Source organism: Dasypus novemcinctus, chromosome 13 (assembly GCF_030445035.2).
Source record: "Dasypus novemcinctus isolate mDasNov1 chromosome 13, mDasNov1.1.hap2, whole genome shotgun sequence".
NCBI lineage: Eukaryota > Metazoa > Chordata > Mammalia > Cingulata > Dasypodidae > Dasypus > Dasypus novemcinctus.
Window position 1 is genome coordinate 93,464,617 of NC_080685.1, and position 26,737 is coordinate 93,491,353.

Here is a 26,737-nt window from a genome sequence, read left to right on the forward strand (position 1 = left end):
GGAAGGGGGCTGGCGTGGGCGGGCCGCCAGGGCGGCCGGGCTCCCTGGGGGTGCTCTGGACCCAGGCTTTCCCCGCTGACACTTCACCCAAGGAGACCAGAGTCCGGGTTCGGGGGGCTGAACCCACAAAGGACAGGCTTTTACCCGCCTCTCCCCAAGGCGGAGAGAAACCCTTGGCCCCGCGCAGGGTCCCAGGGCAGGCCTCCCAGGGCCGGCCCGGGCCACGAGAAAGGGGAGAAGAACGTAGAGGCGGCGCCTCGGGCATGGAGGCGGCTCACGGGCAGAGGCAGGGAGAGGCCACGTCCGCGGACATTGCCCAGCCTTGCCCCACGCGGCCGCGTCACAGTTCGGTATCTGCCACCATGTGTTGTCTTGCCGAGTGGCCGTTTCTGGACGTGGCCTGGCCGGTCCCGTTCTCCTGAGCCCCTCGGTTGACACTGGCCTTTCCCTGGGCCTCGGGGGAGGCCCCGGGGCCTGAGCTATAGCCCTGGCCTCCACCGCTCTCCGTGTAATAACAGTCTTCGCCCTAGACGGTGTAAAAATAAAGGAGCATTATCGGCTAAGCAGGCATGGGAGACTCGGGCGAGGGGTGCAAATTGGGAAGGAGGGAGGGAGGTGGCAGGTGCACGTGCAGACTCCTTTCTTCCAGAAGGGCGGTCAGGGGTCCAGCTCCTGGAGAGAAGGGACAGAGGAGGGGCACCGCGCGGGACCAGCGCAGCTCAGCAGCCAGTGCCCCAGGAAGACGGGCAGTGCCCAGTGTGGAGGCCCCTCCCCAGGGTCAAATCCCCAGCCTGTCCTCCTTGACGCAGAGAACCTCAAGAGCGGGCCTCCCTCCCACAGGTCCCCGCTTCGCGAGGAAGGCGGTGCCCGTGGCCTTTACTACGTTTGCCGATCGGTGCCACTCACTGAGCAGCCTGTTCTCCTTGCCCCCAGCTCAACGATCCCACAGAAAATAACAAACAGATGACATGAACCCTCTGTGACCAGAGCGTGCAGGTGGCTTTGGCCCCAGGCGTGCGCCATCCCCACTCTGCGGTCTACCATTTTGCCTTTTCCCTAAGGACGCGGAAGTGCCTTTTCTGGGACTCCTTCCTCTCCGTGACATGCTGACACCTCCCCAGAAGACCACTCTCCTCCTCGTTGTCTTTGCCCTGGACTGACCAGCCTTTCCCCCATGGGGCTCCAACTGCGACGGTTCATGAGGAAGTAGCCGGTGGTGCCCAGGACAGCCAGCAGGACCCCGGAGGTCACCAGGGCGATCAGGGTCTTGCGGGAATAGCGCTGATGGCTCGTGGTATCTTGCTCAGTGAAGCTGTGGATCCCCAGCTTGAACGGAGGACACAGAAAAGTCAGCGTGTCCCTGATGAAAGTGAGTTCTAGAAGAGTAGCCCAGCCCACTCGAGACCCCGGGGTGTGACCCAACGATGAGTAAACACAAGACGGCATTGACCTCAGGGATTTTCGAAACTGAGAATTTAAGACGGAAACCTCTTAGTTCAGGGGCATCTTAACATGACTGGTCCAAGCACAGAAAGGAGAAGACCACTGGAGAGGATGGAGCGCCAGGAAGGGTAGGTCCGGAGAAGACAGTTCCTTCTTCCCAAACCCCCTGACCCGGTGCTCCCCCTCTGAGACCCACTGTCTCAGAGAACTTACCTTTGTCAGGTCAGACTGGTGCTTTTTCATACGTTGGAGCTGGCTAGAGAGTTCTAGGATTAGAACGGGAGTTACTGAATTGAGAAGCATCATGAGTTCTTCCTGTCCTACCCTCAAACACTCTTCGAGAAGATGGTCTGATGGCCAGGGTGGTCCATCTATCTCAGGAGAGCCTCTCCCAAAGTCAGCCAAGTCCTTTTCCCAGCACCTGTGCCCTGGTGCTGAGATGACCGACTTCCACCCGGAGCCTCTGGCCTTAACCCTCCCGATCCCACACCCCTCCGATGGGCGTGCCCTTACCTGTCTGGTTGGCTAAGAGCAGCAGCAGGCAGTGAGGCCGAACCTCGGACTGGGCCAGAAGCAAGGAACACAGCCTGGTCCCAGCCTCCGCTGGGTGCTGCTCCTTTTCACACAGTACTTGGATCAGGTCCTCTCCTTTGTCCTTCTTAAAGTTCTCCTGGGAAGACAAAGAAATGTGGAAGCGAAGATGAAATCACCAGGGTACCTAAACTGCACTAAGAGTCTGACACATTAACTCTGATGAAAGTCATACTCCACCCCTCCAAGAAGAATCCTTCTTTCTAAAAATATAACTGAAAAAATAAAAGACACCGCAAACTTACATGTGCAAAGACGCAGTAAGAAAGAAACTCAAAAACATCCCGGTACCAAAACATATGTCTATTTGTCAGATCACCAGCGATGCCTTAGGTGACCCTCTATGATGCCAGGGAGCAAACCTGGGAAACATCATCTCATTTAAGGATTGCCAAGTACACATATTCTAGTCAAAATAAAATTCAGAAGAAATTGCCAGCAACAGAAACTATGCCTAGTGCAATAAAAACTCAGAAAAAAAATCCTTTGCCTCAATGTCATAGTCTTACATGTTGGAGAAAAGGTCAGGAGAGCTAAGGGGCAGGGAGCAAACACTGTAGTCAACAGGCTCCTCAGTCCCTTCCCTCTTTCTTCACCAAGGCAACTTGTGAAGAGCACAGCTCAAACTGAAACGGCGTTTTTGTCTGGCCTTCCATCCCCTCTTCCACTAAGCTCGGGGAGGCTGGTTTGGCATAAGCTTTTTAAATCATTCTCCAGGATGATGGCTGGTTGATGGGACCTGGGAACTCAGACTCAGAAGATAAACCCCGATCATTCTTAAATAATTGAGTCCCAGGAAAAGTATGAAGAAGGAGCACTAACTGTGCCCTTCCAGCGCCCTGTCCGAACCCCTCCCAGAATTTACTCAAGCAGCCCTCCTGTAGAGTGGCCTCTCCTGCACAAGAAAGGAAGTGAAACTAAGACTCTCTCCTCTGTCCGGATGGCAGATGGCGGAGGAGGATGCTCTGACAGTTATCCTGTAAGACAGGGGTTCTTAACCTTTTTTGTTCCATGGACCCCTTTGCCAGTCAGGTGAAAACCATGGACCCCTTAACAAGTCCACACTACACCATGTAGTATTTAATAAATATATCACACCCGCACAAACACGTCCCCACAAGAATAATGAATGCTTTTTGGAATTTCAATTCAAGCTCACCGACTCATTGTTAAGAACCCCTGCTGTAAGAGGAAAACTACTGGGCGCATGAGAGCCATCAGAACTGAGCCTGTGTGGAGGAGAAAGCTTCCTGTCTGCACGGAGGACGGCTCCTCGTGGCATGGCCAGGGGCTCTACCAGCCTGGAAGGAGGCTATGACCTAAGGCAGGAAAACTCTGGCACAGGGCAAGGACAAGATTGGCCTTAGGCCCCCACTTTCTTCTATCCGCTGACATTTGAGGGAGTGGAGGGAAAATAACTGAGCTTGACTTAGGCCAGGAGAGCAAAGCCAGTCAACCTCCAGCAGCAGCCTCAGAAAAACCCCGAGAGACCAGGTCACAGAGAAGTGACTCCTGGGGCTCAGGCCACCGCTGCTTCACCCCTTAGGAAAAGGACCAGTTCTGTCGGTCTGCCAGGAAGTTCTTGGATAGAGGCTCTGCTTCTGGAAAACTCTTGGTTCTTCAAAGTAGCCCTTGCCGTAGGTAGTCTGGACACCACGCTGGGTATGATCGGCAGTCTCCTTCCTCTCTAGACCCAATTCTCTTAGAAGAGCGTTGTGTCACTTCCCCTCCTGAGTGCCACGCCCTCCCCAGCACCAAGCCTTCTGGATGAGGAGGAGGGAAGACCTCGTCCGGAAGGCTCGGGGCTTCTGAAGCGTCTCTGGTTGAAAACATGCCAGCTTCCTCAGAGAGGCAAAGTGACAGGGTTCCTGCAGACCCCAAACTACCAAAACAAAATGGTGCCCTCCTCAGCTTCACAGGCCCTGAGAAGCCGCACCGAAACCACGTCCAGCTGTTCTGATGAACGTTTTGCAAGCCATGAGTATAAGACACTGTGCGGGAAGCTGTGTGTGTGGGGCGGGGAGGGAAGCTATAAATTCCACAGGGTCAAAGCTCTCGGTTCATATGCGAGCCGAGTAAAACAAAGTGCTTTCGGAGCATGAGGCGCTCTTCTCAGTGCTTTACACATATACTGACTTATTTGGGACTCATACAACCCTTTGAGACGGGCATGACTGTTCTCATTTTATAGATGATGAAACTGAGGGACTAGGAGATTAAGAAGCCACACAGCTAGTTACCTGGTAAGTGCCATAAGAAAAGTAGAGCCAGAGTACTTTGAACACACAAAGGAGGGTGAGGACACATGTGGTTTGGGGTTATCAAAAAGGTCCCCAAATAAGCCTTGAAGCCTGCGTAGAATGCGAAGCTAGTGGGAAAGGCTTTTGGAACGGGAAGTACCACCGGGAGGAGGGACAGGCACGGCAGAGCACGTGGCGTGGTCAATCCTGGTTGCTAGGAGAATGAGGAACACTGCCCTCTTCTGTGTATTCCTCATCCTGCAAGATCTGACTCAAAGCCCACCTCCTCAATGAGGCTGTCTTTGACCAGACAGGGCATCAGTCCCTGCTCTACCATTTAGGAGCTTCTTGTACCTTGTGCAAATAGTGTGTGTGCAAATTGTGTGTGTGCCAGCTTCCTCACCTGCAAACTGGCTTCTTGGGGCCAACATGGTATCACATGAATGTGCCCAACAGAGTAGCTTAGTGGGCACTAAATAAATAGCTATTATAAGACTTATTAGTAATAACAGCAATACCTTATATAGTTTATTATCTAAAATCCGCATTTTTATGTTTCATCATATTCTGCCTCTGTCTAGGCTGTAACACTCCCTGGTGAGGCGCGGGTGAACATTACATAATTTTGAACCCAGACTGTACTAAGCATAGCCCCAAACAAACAAAAGAACTCAGTGAATCATTGTTAAACCTAACCTCCCAGCTGATTTGGCCTCAACACAGGGTCCCCTCCATGCTTTGCTGAGTTTCTTGGACTAAATTCAAGGGACTAACAGCGGCCAGCCTCCCACTCTGGAACCCAGCAGCATCAGGGAATTGTGTTTGGGCCCCGAGAGCAGCAGGTGGATCCTGAACAAAGCACAATGCTCCTCCGGATGCTGGGAATAAACACTCTCCCCCAGGAGAGGCTGTGCGCAGGCAGGGAGAGTGGGCAGGAGGAAGCCACGGCCTCGCCACGGCGTCCACGAGTCGGATTTGCCGGCCCCCAGCTACATCTGCTCACACCCCTTACTTGGCAAAAATAAGAACCACAGTACTAAACTCTAAAACCACCCAACCTTTTTAGAGTAGCACTTTTAAACTTCCTTTCAAAGAACTCTTAAGTATTGAGTTGTTGGAAGGGGATGAGACGGGGATTTTTCTAAATGACCTCTCAGACACTTCCAGATGCTGAGATTTTACAGTCCATCGTCTTTCTCTCCCCTGCTTTTTTTAAAAAAATAATTTAATCTGCTTTGGCGTGAGGATGACAATGCAGGCAAAACTCTTTTTCATGTAGAGGAACTAGAGTCATTAAGGGATCTGGTACAAGGCATGCACCAAGTGAGTAGTGGACCGAGGGCAAGGAGTCAGGCTTTCTGCTTCCAGAGCTCAAGTTCTTTCCAGGAGACACACTGGTTTCATAAGTCCTCCATCTGCAACTTATTTTTTTCTGCATGGAAACTGACCTTTAGTGTTTGGGCAAAGGGTAAGGAAGGAGTGGGCTGGGGACAGAATCTGGAGGCTGGAGGCAGCCTGCCTCCGACGAAGTCAGGCCGAAAGAGTCAGGGTGTGTGAGCTGGCGGAGCACATACAACCCCTGCACATGAATGAATGTGGCTCTCAAGGAAGGCGGGGCTGAAAAAATAAGCAAATCAGTGGGTCCCCCTGGACAACGGGTGTAGCATAAGAGAATAAAAAGTAATCTCACTTTTTGGGAAACTTTTTAGAAAACCACAACCACAAAAACAAAACCCACCTGACGATGCAGCAGAGAGAATGAACATAAGACCTGGGACGGATGCCGGCTTCTCTAATGAAGGTGCTGAGATGTGGTAACAGGCCACTGAGAAGCGTGTGAGAGCGCCCTCCTGCCCTCCCCACCCATACCGGTGATTTTTGCCAAGAGGCAGAGGATTGGAAGCCGCCAGAGAGTGGTTTGACTATAAGTGTCTACAAAATGTATGTAGAGAAGACAGCTCTAAATAGTCCACATAGCAACAGCTAACTTACTGGGGACTTGCCAGGAATCCACACAGAATGAGCACCTGGGAAATGGAGAATAGGTGTCTGGATAATTGATAACCAAATATGTGGAGAACTGGGCATTCCCCTCATTAGGCTGACTTTCCCACAGTTAGAAACAGTGCGGCAAGGCTCCCTGACACTGTGAGCACAAACGCAACCTAAGGAGAATGAGGAGGCACTACCTCCTACCAGCCTTTGAAACAGACTGATTATCAGCCAAGCAGGGAATAGAACCCAAGGAAACGGAAGCTGGGACACCATGGGGAGCTGTGGCTAAACAACATGGAACGAGGATTGCAGACTGTGGAGAAATCACCTTGGGGAGGAGTGGGAGGCCCCTCTGCTTGGGGGATGGGGAAGAGGAGTCCTCAGGGGCGAAAGGGGAACCGACGGTGAGGGCAGGGCAGGGAAGGAGTCACTGCACTCACAGGCAATGCCTCAGAGCCCATTGCTGTGGGTGGAGCAGAAGCCTACTTGAGGGTACGGAATTGGGAGAACTGCTCTCTTTTCACATCCTTCCTCACAGACACCCCCCCCCCAATCTCAGGGTCATGGGTAGAGACCCTCTCAGTTGGGTACAAAGCAGATCAGACGGCAGTGACCACAGAAAGAGACCACAGCACCGCAAGGGAGGCAGCATGTTGCTGGCACTTGTCTTGTATGACGACCTCTAAAGGGCAAGACGCCGACACTCAGAACGCTCTGCAATTAGCTCTAAATCTTTGGGATGGAGAATTAACATTCTGGCACAGATCCGTGCCACACAAGAAAATAAACACACACCAAGAAGACTGAAAAAGAAAAAGGTAAACATTTACCTTACATGCCGTTAGCGAAGGGTTTGGCAATGTTTTGAATGAATAGAGTTGAAAATTAGCATCAGAAACACCCTGCATATTACTTGTACATTATATAAATAGCCGTACTTATTTTTCAAACAGCATTCGGTTATTCCATAATGTTGACTCACTTCTTCACAATTTCTAGGATTTTTAAAAGTTGTCCGTTAAAACACCCCACACCCACTAGAATGGCCATTATTTAAAAATAGAAACAAGTGCTGGCAAGGATGCAGAGAAATAAGAACTTTAGTACATTATTGGTTAGGATGTAAATTGTTGCAGCTACTGTGGAAAACAGTTTGGCTGTTCTTAAACCTGTAATCCCACTCATAGGTATATACCCAAAAGAATTGAAAGCAGGGACTCAAACAAGTATTTGTACACCAATGTTCATAGCAGCGACATTCATAGTAGCCAAAAGGTAGAAGTACCTCAAATGTCCATCAACAGATGAATGGATAAACAAAATGTGATTCTACATACAATGGAGTATTATTATTCAGCCGTAAAAAGGAATAAAGTTCCCATACATGGTTGAACCTCATACAGAGTGATAGTATGTCAGACACAAACTTACAGATACTGTATGATTCCACATGTATGATGGTTAGAATATGCAAATTCAGAGAGAGAGAAAGATTCAGGTTCCAGGGGCAGGAGGCGGGGGAGTGGGCAGTTAATACATAATGGGTTCAGGGTTTCTGTTTGGGGTGATGGAAAAGTTTCAGTAGAGGAAGATGGGCAGAATGGTGATTCGTGCCACTGAATTGGATGCCTGGAAGTGGTCGAGATGGGAAAGTTTATGCCGTATACATGTTACTTCAATTTAAAAAGAGAGCGAGGGAGGCTAAATAATAGTTAAATGCAATACATGGTCCTGGACTGGAGCTAAAAATGAAGGAGAAAATGCCCAAAAGAACTACATTGGGACAATCAGAAACACTGGAATATGGACTGTATGCCTGGCAGCAACGTTAAATTTCCTGAATTTGATAACTAAATTTAATGTGGTTGTTATAAAACTGAATATCCTTGTTCTTAGGAAATATACCTGGAAATATTAAGTATTCAAGGAATATAATGTATGCAAACCTACTCTCATATGTTTATGAAATAGATAGACAAATAGATCATATAGAGAGAGGAGAGAGAGAGAATAATACAACAAATGTGGCAAAATGTTAAAAGTTGGTAAACCTGCGTATCTGAAGGGGGGTATATTGAATATACATTGGGTTTATATATTCTCTGTATTGGTTTTATATTATTTTTGCAACTGTCCTGAAAGTTTGAAAGTATTTCACAATAAAATGTTTTAAAAATTCAAAGGTAAATAATTTCTTTACATGTAATTTTAGAAGATTTGTAAGTCAGGGAGACCCAGTCGATAGGTGCAGTACTCAGAAGGGACCAAATAATGTAATGTATGCCCCTTGCAGGATGCAGTATTTACCCAGGCCCTTTCAATCAATGCATGCCATATGTCACATATGTGGCGCCCTTAAACAGATTCCCAACTGGCATGAAAATATTTTCCTCTTTAAATCAACACCACTCTTCTTTTCACCTGATCTTCATCCTGAGCCTTGTTACTGCCAGGAAATTGAAGATATTGAAACAAAGCCAGGTAGCCTGCTAACATCATTAAAACTGAACACAGTTTTGCTATAAGTTCTTACCAAAGCAATGAGATATGAAACCAGAATAAAAGCATAACCACCGAGAAGGAGAAAAACAACATGTTTTGGTAGATAATATGACCGCTTACCTTAAAAACCAAAAAGCACCTGGAATTAATATGCAAATTCAAGAAAATGGGTGAATTCAAGATACATATGCAACACTCTAATAGCTTTCTAATGTACCAGCAATGATCAGTTAGGATATATATTGGGAAATCTATATCATAAATAGTTTTAAGAAATCCATAAAATCCCTATATGGGGGGAAAGGGGAACCCTGAAAAACTAGAAGATACAAGAGAACAACAGAAAGAATGAAGGGATTTTAGAGCAGTTCCAATTACATTTTTTTTTTTAGGATTGAACCCAGGTCCTCATACATGGGTAACAGGCACTCAACCACTGAACTATATCTGCTCCCTTCCAATAAAAAATTTAATGGCTTTTTTTTTTTTGACAAGATGGTTTTCAAATTTTTCTAAAAGAATAGATGAAAATAATTTACATTGTTTACATTGTAATGAGGGATGATCTGCATGGCTGGATATTAAAAATACTATCACGTAAAAGTTCAACAATTAAGACAATTTTTAAGACAGGCAAAAGTATAGACAACAAATTGAACAAATGAATTATCTTTGAAGAATCTTCCCTGGGACATATAAAAACTTAATGTAAGCCAAAAGAAGCATTCTAAGCAACACTGGAGGGGATCATTCAATACATAATGTTAGGGGAAATGGCTCTGTAGGAAAACAATGGAGCATCTCAGCAAAATAAATTGTACGTGGACTAAAGAGCTTTATGTAAATAATAAGAATAAACCAGTTGACATTTTAGGTGACTAGTTTATATCTAGATTCAAGCAAACTTGAATCAGAAACTATGCAGGAGGAAAAAAGTAACAAGAAAATTTAAATAAAACTGTCTTTGCCTTCTTTGACCACTAGATGGCGCCTCCCTAATCCCTAAACACGAAGCCTGGGTTTAAGGAGCAGCCAGTACAGGCTAAATTCTCCCTGCCCCCACCAAAGTCCCACCCAGTCCAAGCCGGCTAAGGGATGTTCAGAGGGGATTGTGGCGGAGGAGGAGGAAGACCGACTTACACAACTGGAGGTTTCATTTTGCTCCAGGCAAATGCCATGGGTCAGTCTCACTTCTTTGATTCTCAAGCATTTGATTTCTCCCTGTATTTAAAAAAAAAAAAAAAGGAAATAAGCCAGCGTCCCTTGTCCCTCACTCCCATTCTTTCTCATCTCTTTTCCAGTTTGCTTTCTATGAGGTCCTCTCTTAGGTTTAGGGAAGAGGAGATTTAAAATTTGTTAGGGATCAGAGATTTTTAATAGTTACATGCTCTTTCTCCTTCCCACTGGTTATACCTATCAGGTAGTCAAAACTTTGTTACTAGCCTGCGCCTGCAGGCAGGTAGCTATTTGAAATCTTTTTATTTTATTTATTTTTTATTTATTTCTCTCCCCTTCCCTACCCCCCCCCCCCCCAGTTGTCTGCTCTGTGTCCATTCGCTGTGTGTTCTTCTTTGTTCTGTGTTCGCTTGTATTCTTGTCAGTGGCACCCAGAATCTGTGTTTCTTTTTGTTGTGTCATCTTGCTGCGTCAGCTCTCCGAGTGTGCGGCACCACTCCTGGGCAGGCTGCACTTCTCTCGTGCTGAGTGGCTCTCCTTAGGGGGCACACTCCTTGTGCATGGGGCTCCTCTATGCGGGCAACACCCCTGCGTGGCACAGCTCCTTGCCCGCGTCAGCACTGCTCGTGGGCCAGCTCATCACATAGGTCAGGAGGCCCTGGGTTTGAACCTTGGACCTCCCATGTGGTAGGTGGACGCTCTATCTATTGAGCCAAATCTGCTTCCCTGAAATCTCATTAAACATTGGCTTGGAGGGTGCAAAAATGGGGCATGGGAGGATCTTTTCCCATTTCCATTCTTCTTAGTCCACTCACACAACTGTAGTCAGACCATAGGGGCAGAAGAGATAAGGGGCAGCCTGGCAGATGCTGGTGACACTCATTTTCTTCCTGGCCACTAAGATTCTCCAAATTGCTCTTTTAGAGGTTTTTACAACAGAAACAAGGCAGGTTGCACATGCCTGCCTTCAATTGTACCCTCTCATTCTTTTTCTTTCCATGCCACAAGGCACTGAGGTACAGGATCACGGCTGAAAAGCACAGAATGAGCTCATATCCCGGGTCTGTCCAGTTCCTGCCACTGCCAATGACCTCCGTGTTGCCACCTCACACCTGGCATAACTGCCAAACCCTCTCTCATAGAGGGTATGTGCATTGTCCGAAACATTTTGGGGAAAGTAGCCCAATAAGAGGAGAAAGATCTCCAAAGTTTCTCCAAGTAGAAATGGTGCCCTGGTCAAAGCCTAAGACTAAAAGGAACCCCCTTTACTCTCAATTCCCTAGAAATGCAATGTCCATACCATAGACCAGCCTTGCAGCCTGACTCCATCCTTTTTTTCCCCTCTCCATCCCTTCCAACAGTATTTCAACTGCACATTTTCCAGGCTGACTCCATGACCAAAATCTGTTTGGCTGGGAGGAGAAGAGGCTGGGGAGGGGGGGGGAGCAATCTGTCATTTGGTCCAATTCACCCACCTTAATGGTCCTTGGGGTAAGAGGAGATGATCTATAGGATTCAGTGGAGGGTATCATAGGGTTGGTGCTGTTGAGAGGGGGAGTTGAAACATTTCCAGGGAAGGTGCTAGACTCCAGGGTTTTCTCTGATGTTGACAAGTTGGCCGGGGAGGTGGCCAGTGTGATGGCCAGAGTGGTCTGTGACTGGACAGAAGAGTTCGTGGTTTCAGGAATTGGGGTGATCCCAGAGGTAGACGTGAGGTTGGCTGTAGGCTCTGGAATAGACGAAAACACAAATGTGAATGTGTGTGTGCATGTCTGTGTGTGTGCACACACCTAAACACACACACACACAACTGAGCTCACATTTTAAACTTAAGACCTTATAGATAATGAACACGGGTATGGACTTCAACCCAGAAAAGGAATTTGGGGAGTTACCAGCTCCTTCATATCCTAACCCTGACCAAACTCATTTCAAGCCAGCTACAGACATCATAGCTATAATCTAGAATGTATTACAGGTACTCTCAATATTCTGAAACTGAACTGGATGCTGGTCCAACCTCAAGAAGCCAAAGACCTACATGAAACCTGCACCTATCTTTCTTCACTTAGAAGAGATAACAGATATCCATGGAGCCCTCATCTGACACGTATTTTATCACTAAGCTGAACTCAGCATGGGAGCAGAGGTCCAGGGACACTGCTGATCAGGATCAGCCACCAAGGCTTTATTTGGACTTAAACCTGAGAAAGGTGTAACTATAGAATGAATTATCTAAAACTTACTCAAAAGTACCGTACCCTAAGCATGGTGCCCACACCATTAAAACAAGTGGCCTACATGATTCCACCTGTGTGTATGCGGCAGGGGAATTGATCTGCAAACATCCCGAATGCCTTACCAAGCACCAGCGGTATCCCCAGGGGGTCTGAAACAAACACTTTTTCTCTTTACCTGAGATGAGGGCTTTTGTGGTCCCATTGTTGTCCTGAAAGCCAGGGCTGGGGCTGGTAATTCCAAGAGTACTTGATGCTAAGGTTGTCTGGTTAGATGCACTTGTAGGAACAGGTGAAGGCATTCCTGTGGTAGGTGACTCTGAAGTAATAGTAGTTGAGTTGTCCGTATTTGTGAACCCAGAGGCTATAGGGAGACAAGGAGGAAAAATAAGAACCTAAATCTTCCTGAAGCTTCATAATATCACCTGAGTCAATGTCTTTGCTTCATGTAGAATCTGTCTGGAACATTCCTTGCTGCCCCTGGCAATGTTGCAGTAAAAAGAAACATCCTCCTGGACAGGACATTAAGTTTTCACTACTAGATTTTTCCTCAGGGAATAGGGAAGGAAATATGTATACACACACAAATGTCTATTTTAGCATTATTTACAGAAGAGAAAAGTTGCAAGCAACTAAATGAAATACAATAGCGTAAATGATATGTGACTTAATAAACATCCCAGAACCATTACAAATAAAAAGTTATTAAAATTACAGCAGCCTGGGAATATGAGGCAATGTTCATAATATGTGAAGTAAAATATAAAAACGCACATGAATATATACAAAGACCTAAAATGTGAAGAGGTTGTAGCTCTATTTCTTTTTTACGATATCCTTTTTTGTCACACTCCATCATTCCTTAAATAATTCCTACATCATACAATCTCTATGTAAGCCCCTTAAAATTTTTCTGTTTGCCCGACTGCTCCTTTCCCAAAGTCCCCGCATGGCCTTCAAACCCATTCACCTTTCCTCTTACTGAGGAATTCAGATGAAGCAAGCAACCCAAGATTTCTCTCAGGAAGCTCTGACTTAGGAATCCAGCCAGTAGAGTAGAGAACATAAGACCTGGTTTCTCAACAAATGTAGTGGGAAGATCTAGAGATTAGTTCTGGCCCTGCCCATCGCCACGTAATTCAAGGTGTTTATGTCTCAGCAGACCTCTCTCTAAAGTGGGTGCCTTTTCTATCTACCCTACATGGACTGGGGGGAGTATCGGTAAGATAAGAAATCTTAAAACACTACAGATATACGATACACTGTATATATAATGCTTTTGCATCTAGGTATTCTCTGAAGGTATTCATGAGGGTCCCTGCCCTTCCCTTCCATACTGTAGGGGATTGGATCATGTCTTCCACAAAAGACATGTTCAGGTCCCAAGCCCCGGGCCTGTGGGTATGAATTCATCTGTAAGAAGGGCCTTTAAAGATGTTGTTAGTTAAGGTGTGTCCAAACTGTGTGAAGGTGGGTCTTAATCCAATATAGCTGAAGTCATTATAAGCAAAGGCAATTGGACATGGGAGAAGTCATGAGAAGCTAGAAGCTGGAAGTCAATGGAACACAGAAGGAAAGGAGAGGATATTGTCATGTTACAGAAAAGTCAAGGAACCCCAAGGATCACCAGCAGCCAGTCCCAGAACACCACAGTCTTCAAGGAGAAAACAGCCATTTTGCTGATACCCTAGTTTTGGAATTCTCCTAGTCTCAAAACCATGGGCAAATAGATTCCCGTTGTTAAGTCAACTTGTTGCACGGTATTTGCTTTAGCAGTTGGGAGACTAAACCACACACTTTCTGAGGATTAAAGAAGTGGTTCCCCCAAGGCCCGCAGTGTCATCCTTAGCTTCCGCTGCCTGGACCTGGCACTTTAGAGTGCCCAACTCTGTCCTCCTCCTGCCCAACCATGAGTCCATAGGACCAAAGGGGACATGCCCTCTCTTCTAGACCGGATTTTAGGGACAAATAGCTCTGGAATTTCCTGCTCAAATGGCTCCTCACTCACTTCCGGGGCCTGCATGGGCTTTCCTTCAGCCAATTCTTCCAAGGGTGAACTGCAACCCTAGGATGTGCACATCCATGGCCCAAGAACAGCCAAGGGTGGTTGTTTGCAGAGAGAAGAGTTCGTGCGTAAGGATGTGGGTGGTGTCCATGCTCACCTGCAAGGTCCCCCACAGGAAGTCATAGATAGGAAGAAGAGGGGGTAGGGGCTGGACCAGGGACCACCTCTTTCTGCTCAGCATATTGTGGCACTGAATTCCAAACATCTGAGAACTCCAAATTTGAATCCAAGGGGCCAGGAAGGTATGTTTGCCAAAGTAAGAAGACAGATCTGATTAATAACTATGAAGAATTGATACATAGAGTATGTGGGCCTCCATGTGTATTCTTGCGTTGGGCTTTGCAAATGTTACGGATGGACCTGGTATCCAGAGCTCTCACCCAGCAGTGCCAGCTCAAGGAAAGGGCCTTGAGGTTATAGGCCATTCCCAAGCTTGTCTCTAAATTTTCCTGAATGAGATTTAGGTCTGTATTTTCAGAGATTTCCAAATAAATAACAATGTAAAATGACATCTCTTGATTCCCTTGAGAGGGAAGTTAGCTATTGTAGTTTCAAGTCAATTAACCAGAGGCCAAGATTCTTTTCCTCTAAAGGTGACAAAGTTTTCACTCCCCTACCTGCTGCAAGTATACTGATATCAATGATGAGTGCAGCAATCATGTATTAATATGATATGTCAGGTAAGCAGGGGGAAGAAGTGATGTTGTTATCTCCATTTTAGAGGTGAAGCACCGAGACGTTAGCCAAGAAGAAAGTCCACGGTTCACAAGCAGCAAGTAGCAGTGGGGCCATTAACTTTTAGTTAACTCTTAGCAGGTGTAGCAAGAGGATTAGACTGGCTCTAAACTGCTAAGGATCTGGATGCTTCCTCCACACCTTTGGAGAGAAAAGGGAAGGATTGGCTCCCATCTGCCTCAGGTTGGGGGTACCTTATTGAAATAAAATAGATGGGTAAGCAGGCCCAGGCTTCTTCCATCCTTAAACAGGACCCTCTCAGTCTTCTGACTCTAAGGTATTAATTCATGTAGGGGGTGGGTGGTGGTAACATTCAGAGACTAAATTGAAGGATCATTCTCATATTGGACTATTCCAAGTTACCCCCACCACAATACCCCTCTGCCTGCCCAGCCTCCCCAACTCCAACACACTAGTTCCTGGGAATCCTGTTTAGCCCAAGCCAGCCCAGCCCTTCTCTTTCTCCAAAGGAAACTGGGCCTGACTGAGGTGATGTCATGTTTTGCGCCCCCTCCCAGAAGGAGCCTTCTTCACCTGGACAAACACTCTTCAACTTTTCCAGATGCGAAGAGAGACCCGCTGCTGTTCTAAGGACAGAGGCACCAGTTCCAGAAGAGTGAAGCAAACTCTGGAGCTGGGTCAGCTACCAACTTAGTAGGATCAGGGTCCCAACTACAGCAGCCTCCTTCCACGAACCACTAGGCCAAGCACTGAGGAACAGGAAGCAGGACAAGTCTTCAAATGAGAATGAGATCCAACCTCAGATTCGTGTCCCTGAGCCTAGTGTGAGCAAGGAAGCCTCTGAGACCCTGGAGATTCAGGACAAAGAGGACGGGCAGAAAGGCATGGCCGAGCGATGGGGTAGGAGCTGTTATGCAGCAGTGGACACCCTGGACCTGGGAGCCAATCCCAACCAAGGCACCTCAGCACAGGGACTATCAGCGAGGGAGTCTCCTGGTTTCACAGTCTCTGGAGGTCCCTCCATGGAGCATCCATGAAGAGAAATGTTACTTTCTTGGAGGAATAACATTTATTAGAGCCAAGACTGATGACATCTCTTTTTATCCTATTTCCCCACACACATCCATGGCTTGAAACCACCAAAGCCTGGTCTTTTCTTTATCTGGGTTTATGGTTCCCAACTTTCTAGGGGAGTAATAGCAACCTACAATTAAGTGAGAGTTGTCAGATGCTAAGAGGCAATCGAGGAAACTTCCCTTCCATTCTATTCTAGATAGGCGGAATAGCATTTACCTCCAACCCTACAGAGCAGTGTAGTACAACTGAAAATGGAATTCAAAGCTATTTTCTATTTTTTACTTATTATTCCATCCTTATTAACCGTGTCTTCCTAGGTACTCTATTGGATCTCAACTCATTTGTCTAGAACTTGGCAAATGGGGAAGGTACAAGGTCTCAGGAAGTTAGCAAAATGAGGACTCTAAGGAGTGGAAGCCATGCATTTAACTTAAAGTTAGTTATTCAGAGACAATTGCTTTTGTGTTATACACAATTCTAACCAGCTTGATAATCTGATATCCTAGCTAAAGCTGCAAATTAGGAAGAAGCAAACAATTGAAAACTAAGACACTGAAAACGCAGACTTATTAGAAAAAGCAGACCAGTATTAAAAGCCATAGTAGTCTAGACTCAATTATGGTCAGAATAAATAGATAATGCCCACTTGAAGAAGCTTTAAGGATGTCACTGAACTGCACCACAGCCAAATTACTTTCATGATACATTTGAGTCATGAAGATTAAATTTCATTTTTTTTGTATACTAAGGAGCTAAAGGCATATATAATACATTTTAACAAGATTTCTACTTATAATTGGTATGTTGGTTTTAGACCTTTGTGGGCCCCAGAAAATCATGCTCTTAAATTAAACCTATTGAGAACCTTTGATTAGATTAGACCGGGCAAGGGTCATTTGATTAGATTGCCCCAGTAGGGCGTGACTCAGACTGGATCTTAATCCTTTTACTGGAGTCCTTTATAAACCAAGGAGTAAAACCACAGACAGGAAAAAAAGCCACAATAACAAAGAGGAGCCTCCAGAAATTGAAGTCAATGATTCTGGGGGAAAGAAAAGCCACTGAAAGAGTAGCCTGAAGCAGAACTAGTAAGGGGGCCCAGAGGAGAGGGAAGAGATGGGCTGCCACCCGCATGATGCTCAGCCCATGTGCTGAGCTCTGGGAGGAAGTGAGCCTGGAGGAGAGGGCAGAGACTAGCAGAGTTGTCTTTGTGCATTGTCACAGGGCAGGAGTCCATCCATTTGGTAATTTTCCCCAGCCTTTGAACAAATTCCCATTATAAAAGCCAACCCATTTCTGGTAATATTGCTTCCAGCCACTTTTAGCAAACTAAAACAATTGGTTAATTAAAGATTCTTGCTCTTTAAATGGGAGTTACAAATCCTTGTGATCCAGAAGGCTCACCTACCTGAATAACTAAAATTCCCAGAATCCAAGAAGCAGAGTTTTCCTGGATTTTTCTTGCTTCTCCTGATCCAAACCCTCTTGGCTTTAGGTTTTTGCTGGTGCTGTTTCCTTTTCTTAGTTCTTAGCCAGTCAGTCCCTTTCTGCCCATCCAATTCTAGCATCTGGTTCAAGAGTTGCTCCTTGGAGGAGTTTTTGAGGAGTTGAGCCTATGGAGTTACAAGACTAGGAAGAAGGAACGTGCTGGCCTGTGCTGGGAATTTAGCTGCTGGGAGCTCACAGCTTGCATGTGGGGTGAGGCAGTACAGCCTAGAAACAAAGCACTGAGCCTTGCAGTCAGCACAGATCATATTCAAATGCTTCTCTACCATGTTCTAGCTTTGGGAAGTTACTTAAACTCTCTAACCCGTCTGTAAATGGGGGGTAAAAATAGCCCTACTTCCTGGTTGTTTTGAGGACTAAAGGAGGCCAAGGAGGTACAGCAGTTAGCTTGTTCAGAAAACGCTGAATAAACAGTGGTTATCTTCATTACAGGCCCCCTTCCTTCTGCTTCTCGACAGCTCAAGGCACTTATCTCCATCACTCATCTGGCACAAAACTATAGATGCTGTTTCCTGGGTATGGGTCCTGTCACTTCAGCTAGATTATAAATTTCTCGAGTGCTGGAACCATCTTGTATACTCATTTGTCGTACTCATAGTGCTCAGCGCCATTCCCCGAGTTCAGAATTACCCCTTGGATTGAATGTCGACTGCATTGGGCAAGTTCACATCGACCCCCTCTAGGTAGAGTCTGTTCTGACGCTTTATTTTAAGAGGGGATTGTTAAATTAGGGCGTGTCCATGGGAGGACAACCAGAATTAGGAGAATTCTAGAAATTGTTATTATATGGTCCAGGGCCTGGTGGTATTTCACCTAGAGTAGGAGTTGGCAAACTGTAGTGGAAGAACAAATCTTTTTTCTTTTTTTTTTGAATGGCCAGTGAGTTAAGAATGGTTTTTACATTTTTTAAACATTGTAGAATAAAAAAAAGTAAAACATGCGCCAGAAACCGTATATGGCCTTCCAAGCCTAAAATAGTCATTATCTGGCCCTCTACGAAAAAAGTTTGCTGGATCTGGAAAAGAGGAAGATGGGGAGGGAGAATAAATAACTGTCTTTGGGATTCATTTCACTTATTCATTCTAAATTTTCTTATGCACCAGTGATGTACAAAGGGCCATGCACAGCACTGTGGGGGAGTACAAAATAAGAGAAGATTCCTTGCCTCTGTTAGGTGTTAGTGCTTTCGTAATTTAAATAAATCCCTGCCCTCAAGAAGTTTATAATCTAGTGAGGCACCAACCAGAAAGGTCTTAGATCGTCATGAAGAATTCTGCGAAAGCCCAAAGACTACAATGAAAACTAATGATTAGAAGTTACATAGAGAAAGGCTAAGTTTGTGGCAATACAAAGAAACAACTTAAAATAATGAAGTCATTTTTAAAAAATGGAATGGGCTGCTTGGGGAGAAAGTGAGCCACCCATCTTTCCTGGAAGCATTCAAGAACCCTCCGTGTCTGTGTCCCTTCCAGCCGGGCAGTTTATCTTGAGCTTGGGCCATCTTGGGACTAGAACAAAGGACTTCACTGAGGCCCTTCCTAAACTTCAGAGGCGAAGCTGAGGTGTGAGGGCAAGCGTCTGTGGCTTGAGCATTCCCAGTTTACTGAACTTCCCTTTATGATTCAAATAGCATGTCTTGGACCCCATCATACCTACTGTGGAACCCCAATAACCTGAAGATTCTCTGGTTCTCCTCCCAGGCCTCTCTTCCTCCATTTTCTTAATCCCACTGGCTTCTGGATCCATGACTCTGTGTCCTCTGGAAGCTGTTTCTCCTCCTGTCCTACTTTCCCCGTGAGCTAGCCAAGTGCATATTCCTTTATTCCCCCCCAGCATAACACTAACACAAGGCTAGGACGCACAGCTGGTTTTTACTGAAGGTTTGAGATCATGGAGGGCAATTACTGCTTAGACCGAAAGAGACTATGATAAAACCTTGAAATATTAGACTTTGCTGTGCGAAAAACCCATGCCATCCCATAAGGACATTCTCTTTGGCCTGGTCTTTTCTACCCTCCATCCACCTCCCCTCCCCTCTTTTCTCTTCCTGGACTCAGTTCTTCAGCCTTGTTTCTTGGGCCCACCCACATAAATATTCCCACCTTACTTTATCAGGCTCTGCAATTCAGCCCTCTCTTCTGCCCTGGCACTTCTGGGGTTTGCCCAGGAGTCTAGGCTTTCTCAACCAATAACCCATTAAGGCTTTGATTTAAACAATGGCATTGTCTACCTAGAAATGCCACTCCCTAAAAGGTAACAGTTTTGCTTTATTTTTCCCAGTCAGGAAAGAGCAGACTTCCCAATTAAGTCAAAAGGCCTTTTCCTTTGCATCTGAAGGGAAGTGATTCATTCCTTGGGATCCAGGGAGTAGAACTAGGAAGTACACCTTTGTATGCATCCTCATTTATTTGTATGCATCCTCATTTATTTGTATTATTATTTGTACCTCCATACTCCTAAGATGTATGCATCTTTCTCTTTAGCACAAAAAGACCCTTGGGACTAAACCTTGTAGATAACTTTTCATTTGTTAGCTGAGGAGGGAAGAGAATGTTCTCATTAGAGAACTCCAAGCCCAGAAAAATAGGAAATTCTGCTCTGGTGACTTTGAGAATTGGAGGGGGGGGGGGCAAGTTGCTGCTGCTGTTCTTTTCCCATACCTTCATGTTTTAAGTCTACACATCCCAGATCCTTTAGTTAGATGGACCTAAGTCCATGAGAGAGGGAGGCCCACGTAGCCTGGGGGTGGAGCTGAGCGCCAATCCGACAATCCAGCCCAGAGCCTAAAGAAAATCAGGCTGGGAGACCTTAAGGGGAGGAATTCGTTCCTCCTGGCTCTTTGTTTTTGTAGGGCTTTGCGCCTGAGTTTATCTGCCGCAGTCTGGCACTTGGTGCCCTGAGCATTGGAGACAAAGACTCAGAGAAGGAAGGTGATGAGGACAAGGGAGTGAGGGCCCCAGGAGGCAGAGCCAGAAGGATAAGGAAAAGAGCCTTATCCTTCTGTGCCTCTAATCAGCCAAGCAGGAATGCTGCTGGAGAAGTTCATTTGCTGAGACTGTGCCAGCTGGGTTGGCCGCGCAAGCGGGGCGCACTGGGGACCACTGCATTAGTCAGAGGTCCCAAAGCCGGCTCCTCGACGGTCGCCATGTGGCAGCGATTCAAAGGGTGGAGTCCTCTCTCCTCTGGAAAATATCTGATAAAATTCTTTTCCCTTTTCTTTTTCCCCTCTTACATGTAGCCCTAGACAGGATATGGGTGTGGGGTCAGCAGGCATGAAGGGCCCAAAGGAAGGAGAGGAATGTGGAGAGGCGGGACTGGGGGCTGTTGTTAGGGACAGGGGCAGGACGGGCTTAGTGGAAGGCTTGGAGGACACACAGCCCATGGCTGACGGACGGTTCCCCAATTACCTGAAAGGCTTCCCGCCCGGCTGGCAGTGTGGCAGCCCCGGCGGGTGGCCCCTTAGCCCTCACCTGGACCTAACTCCGGTCTGAGGTCCACTCCACCCCCAAACTTTAGTTGCTTTTTTGCCCCTCTCCTTGTCAATTCCTCATGGGGCCCTTCCCAGAACAATGCTCTTTGTGGGGGGGTCAGCGAGGAGAGGTGACAGAGCCTGCCTTACATTTCAGTCATGACAGCACAGACTTAATGCAGGGCTTCTTCGTCAGGATTTCAAGGAATGGTCACTCATTTCATTGACCCCACACATATGCCAGGGCAGAACTGACTCCTAGTAGTGAACACAGGAGGAGGGTAAGGCGGCATGCAGCTCCCAGGGGGCTCCCACGCCAAGTCGTGCGGCAGGGCTGGGAATGGGAACTCACGCCCCATTCCCAGCCCAAGGCAGAGACGCTGAAATTCTCAGCACATCTCCTCAGTTTTGCAGAGACTGAGTTGCTCTCTTCAACCTCTACAGGCCAAGGAGAGACTGAAACTGCCCAGCTGAGGAAATAAGAAAAGGGTGAATAAGTAAAGACCAAAAAAAAAATTAACAAAAAAAAAAAGGGTGAGCCTCACCCAGCTTAGGACCCGATCCTCACCAGCCGTGCAGCCAGAGGAGCGTGGAGCATCTGGCAGGAATCCCCGCCGCAGCCAACTCACCTCTGTAGTAAGGCAGGGCCTAGCACCCAGGGGAGTTCCCGTTCTCGGGCTGCAGCTTTCTTCCTGCCCCGAAGAGCAGGTCTGAGGCTGCCAACCGTGTCCACCCAGAGCCTCACTAAGCTTCCTCCAGCCGGAGCCAGCACGCTCCAACAGGGGGGACCCAAAGCGGGATGGCAGAGGGGACAGAGCGCAAGGAGGCCAGTGGGCTGGGTCCAGGTTGTGGGTACCTTCAGGAGGTAGTGAAAATAGGGAATCAGAGACCTAGAGGACTGGAAGCAAAATCTGGGGCAAAATGGAGAAATTTACACACCTAAAACTTTCTAAGTGTGAGGAAATAAGATAGAGAATGTTTTCCCCAAATGAAAGCAGTTAACAATTATTGAGCACCTATTATTTTTGACCAAAGCAAGAGCAAGAACTAAAGGTATGTGGGGGAGAGTGAAAGAGTCTTGTTATTTATTAGCTTAGAATTTGGAAGGAGACACAGCAAGAAAAACCCCAAATGTAACAAGTTGGAGTTAAGTTGGGGGGGTGGGGGGAGGGAGTTGTGGCAAAGTAAGGTCTGCAAGGCCCAGAACATTCTGCCACCACCTTCTTTCCACTACGGATCCGTGTGAACGTCGAGAGAGGAGTGGTAATTTAGCTTTCCAATCACAAGTGCAAAGACTTTTTTTTTTTTTAACTATTTACTTTTTTGCTACTGTCCCTCATTTCAAACTCCCCTGGCCACCTTACTTGGCCTTCTTCCTGGGACTGTCATCCACTCTTTAGACCGGGGACCTGGCAGCAGAGTGCCTTGCTCCCATTCTTTACTACCAACTCTGGCACCCCTGTCCTGGTGGCCTGTGAGACTGCGCCCCCTTCCCGCAACGGGCTCCGGGGCTGCGGCTCTCCAACTCAACCACCAGCGTGGAAACTTTCCGGCTTCCCTCCTCACCCCCTGTCCCGGTGCTGACTCCAGGTTTGCGCTCTGCACCCTGGGCAACGCGAGGACATCTGGCTTCTGCCAAGCGCTCAGTGTAGAGACAACTAGCGCGAACGGTACTGCCCAACCCCGGGAAGCCCGGGGCGCGCGGCGCAGCTGACACCTTGGGCAATTCGCACCCACGGCCAAATCGTCTTTCCTTCCTACCCCCGACTCTCCGGTGAGGCGCTGGTTCCGGCTGGGTTCGGTTCGACCCTCGTCCCACAACGTCCTGGAGCAGCCGTGGGCGGCAGTGCGTGGGTTGGGGCCGGGGTCCCTTGCCCTCCGGCTAACCCTGCTCTGAGCGCTCGGCCCTCCGGAAAAACTTGGACCCTCCCTGCCGCGAGAGCCGGGCTGGCGACGGCGCGCGGTCGATACTCACGCAGCAAACTCAGCAAGCACAGCGCGGTCCAGCCCCGCGGCATCCCGGAGCCCGCGCGCGCGCCCCTGCGGACCAGCATCCTTCCCGCACTGCTCCCTTAGCAGATGCCCGGAGTCGAAGCCACGGCTCAGCCGAGCCGGGACGCGCCCCTCCCGCCCCCTCCGCCCGGGAGGGGGGTGGGAGATTCTTGCTTTTTTCCCCTCCCCTCCCTCTTTAGTCTTGGCAAGGCCGGCCCCGCTCCTTGGCTGATACTAACGTAAGCTTCCCTGGTTAGTCCCAAAGGCGGAGGACTTTGGAGGCAGACTAGGGTTTCCTCGGTCAAGGCCAAAATAGGTGGACGTTTACGCGGCCCCAGATGCCTTGTTCAGCTTTAGAGAGAGGCCAGATCTAACTTCTTCAAGCTGCTGGGGCTAGACTTGCACTAAACTTTTAACCCCTTTGGGTCCTGACGCCTTTGCTGATGGCCATGGCAAGGGCCAGCGTCCTCTGAAGTTTTTTTCCTTTCCTTTTGTTTTCTTTCTTTGTAACTTTTAAATTTATAGCAATCTTGCAGAAGGAACCTCCCAGGAAAACCTAAGTTTACAAGCGTAAGCATTTTGCTAATCACATAAAACAAGACCAATCCGACATATACTTAAGGAGTTCTACCATGAACTCTGAGCAGGACACCCACAAAACTGTAATGAGTCATTTTACTCATCCAAGCGATCGTTCTAGACTTTTCGATTTATTTTTCTCCTGTCCAATCTCTGTGTATTAGTTTCGAGGGGCTTTTTAAAAATCCTATGTCTGTCCGTGTTTTTTGTTTGGTCGTCACCATGTAAAGACAAGGCATCCTTAAATATGTAAAGGCACCTAGCATGCCTTTTAGCCAGTCATCCCTCACCAGACCTGGGTCTGAGTTTCAGGGGGCTCGCCTTGCTCTCCCATCAGTAAAAGGACTTTGTGTGACCCCAATCTCCCCTAGCTGGTAGATCCCCAAGCTCTCTATTCCTCACCCATTGTTCTGGATGTCGGTGAAGGGGAGCGACAGAACCTCTGAGCTGGGGCGGTCAGCCCAGCCAAGGGTTGCGGAGGTAAGGGCCTGAGGAGAGAGGGGCCAGCCTGGGCCAGTGGTGGCACCAGGGAAGGGATAAGATAAGGCACGGAACCTGCTCTGAGGTCCTGTGTGGAGCCCAGGATTATCATCCAGTCCAGTCTTGTATCTCTGTGCATGGAACCTGAAGTGGGAGAAAGGAAGGTGCAGGCCTTTCTGATTTGTCCATAGACCTCCTAACGTGAAAGAAGGCTTATCTTATGGCTCATCTTTGACCTACTATGAGTTTGGGTTGTGCAGAAAAAGGGTGTTCAAATTTAAAAACCCAGCAAAAATTCCCTGTTCTGATCTTATTGCCTAATTTTCCTTTAAATAAGCAGGAATGTCTTTCACCTCTTTTATAAAACCAAAGGATTAAAATATAAATTTGGAGGAGGGTGTGACAGAACTAGACAAAATGAGAGGCTCTGACCGAACCTTTTCACACCTTTGTGGGTCATGACTGTCCCCTCCACCCTGTCCTGCTCCCAAACATGCACACACAATATCAAGCAAATTAAAAACAAAAAAACAAAAAAAACCAACCACCTCATCCCAAGTTAAACGTGATTTCTCGGCTGTTAAATAAATTAAATGATGTATGTAATTTTGAGTTTTAAAACATGAATATAATCTAAGAAGAATATCATCTTGTTTTTGTAATTCAAACTTTATTACATAGAAAACAAAGAGTTGAATTTCAGTTTACAAGTTGACATAAAGTTACCTTTTGTAGACATAATAAAACATTTTTTTTTTTTTTGGATTTTTCAGTTTTCGTAATTTGGAACCAAGATTTTTTTCCCACGTTGCAAACTTTTTTGTGGGGTCTGTCATAGCTCTCAGGGCTTGGATCCTGGCTTGGCATGGAGGGAACCTGGTGGTGGAAGTGTTCGGATGCTGGGGGAGAGGAAGAACGAGAAGCCAGACATGAGTTCCTTCTTCCTTCTCCCACCTTCCAGTCTCCTTCCAATGCCTCCTCTCGGCAGCACCTAACTGGAAACCAGCTAACAAGGGGGTCTTGGCAATGTCCTATGCAGACTCCCAGCCCCAGTGTGGTGCGGGAAATCACCTTGACGCTGTACAAGGCACTGCCAGTACACTACAGCCAGCTATTGCAGAGGACGTGAAAGAGAATGCCTTGTACACCAAAACAAGATGGTCAGATCACAAGAGTTATTGAATCCATTTAAAACATACAAAAAGAAAAGAAAAACAAAACAAAAACATACAGCCAGGTACAAGGGGCAAGAGACAGGGTAGGTTAACACACTTGGATTAAGTGTACGTGGGGTGAAAGGACTGGACCCACTGAGTCTTATGCTCTGCAGGGTTCATACTTCCTTTCATTCTCTCCATCTTTCTCTCTCTCTTTGCCAATCAGCCTTCTGGGCTGATTGTGTATTATGGTAACCAGAACTGAGATTGATTAAGGGGGTCAGTGATGGAAAGTACTTGAAACTAATGTCCACTTACTCTACTGGGAGATACAAGGGCATATTGAGTTCTTCTGGGCAGCCTTGGCTTTTATCATCTTTCCTGGGGCAGAGTGTACATGGGACATGGGTGTCACCAATAAGTGAACAAGGTAGGGCTGACATGGCTGTCAACCTCAAGGTGGCATGATCCATACCGATGACTTATGATTTGATCTTCAGAGCCGTTTCTATCTGTAACACTCATATATCTCTTTTATAATTAATGTTATTTATTCATTTTTATATGTCATAGGTTACTAGCTTATTTCTATATTAAACTCATCTTCTGAACTCTGCCTATGTCTCACAAGCTACGTGCTTACTCATCATCTGTAGTTAGTATATCTGATGAATTTCATTCATTCCAGTTGCTTTTCTTGTCCTCTGGAATGCAATCTAATATCCTCATATAATAGCACAAATGCACATTAAACTGGCATTATAGAGAAGAGTGTGGAAGGATGGGGCTGGGACTGAGAGCCCCAGGGCGACTAGCACAAATTTAGTTTCATGTTTTTGCCATACAGATAGCTATTTTCCCAGTTCCATTTAAAGAGCAGACTCTCCTTTCCCCACTGGCCTCACATGCTGTTTCTATCATACACCAACAATTCAAATACATGTGGATCTGTTTCTGGAATTTCTATCCGTTGGTTAGCATATGTATTCCAGTGCCTTTGCCACTGCCTTATTGACTGTAACTTTAAATAAACTCTGATATTGATAGAGCAAGTATCCCTCTCCTAATTAATTTCATTTAGAAGTACGCTGGCTATTCTTGGTTCTTTATTCTTCCTTGTGTACTAGAATCTGCTTATCAGGTTGCTTCCCAAAATAGCATTTTAAATTTTGATTCAATTTTCCTTGTAGATTTATTTGGAAAGGACTGACTCTTTCATTCAGTGAACTTGGTATACCTCTCCATTGTTTGGAACTTCTTTAAAATTTATATTTTTCCTGTAGTGTTTTAATCCATCTTTTGTTAGATTATACCCAGGTAATCAGTGTCCTCTGATACTATTATAGTGTCTTTTTAAAAATTATTTTTGCTGCTGGTAATTGAAAATACAATACATTGTTTTATATTAATCTTTTATTGAGCTACCTTGAAAAAGTCTCCCAATATTTCTAAGTATTTGTTTGTTCTTTTGGCTTTTCTATGTAAACAAGCATATCAACTACAAAGTGATAATTTTATTTTTCCTTTCCAAT

At 46.6% G+C, this 26,737-nt stretch overlaps 1 protein-coding gene across 1 annotated transcript; it reads right to left on the bottom strand.

The window, feature by feature from the left end:
* Positions 1–225: 225 nt before the first annotated feature.
* On the bottom strand, positions 226–23,109 carry CD34 (CD34 molecule). Its single transcript, XM_004470092.5, has 8 exons — positions 22,973–23,109; positions 12,363–12,548; positions 11,423–11,676; positions 9,912–9,992; positions 1,957–2,113; positions 1,657–1,709; positions 1,162–1,326; positions 226–526 (listed from the first exon to the last, which is right to left on the bottom strand). The coding sequence occupies exons 1-8, from the start codon at positions 23,049–23,051 to the stop codon at positions 341–343; spliced, it is 1,161 nt and encodes a 386-aa protein (XP_004470149.1). The 5' UTR covers positions 23,052–23,109; the 3' UTR covers positions 226–340.
* Between the last annotated feature and the right edge of the window lie 3,628 nt (positions 23,110–26,737).

Bases quoted from the DNA above. Each gene is read 5' to 3' on its own strand.
- CD34 (XM_004470092.5), bottom strand. From the start codon at position 23,051: ATGCTGGTCCGCAGGGGCGCGCGCGCGGGCTCCGGGATGCCGCGGGGC. The intron at 11,677-12,362 runs GTAAAGAGAAAA...CGTCTATTCCAG, and splicing joins CACAAAAGCCCTCATCTCAG to AGCCTACAGCCAACCTCACG. The intron at 1,327-1,656 runs GTAAGTTCTCTG...CCTCCGTTCAAG, and splicing joins ACCAGTCTGACCTGACAAAG to CTGGGGATCCACAGCTTCAC.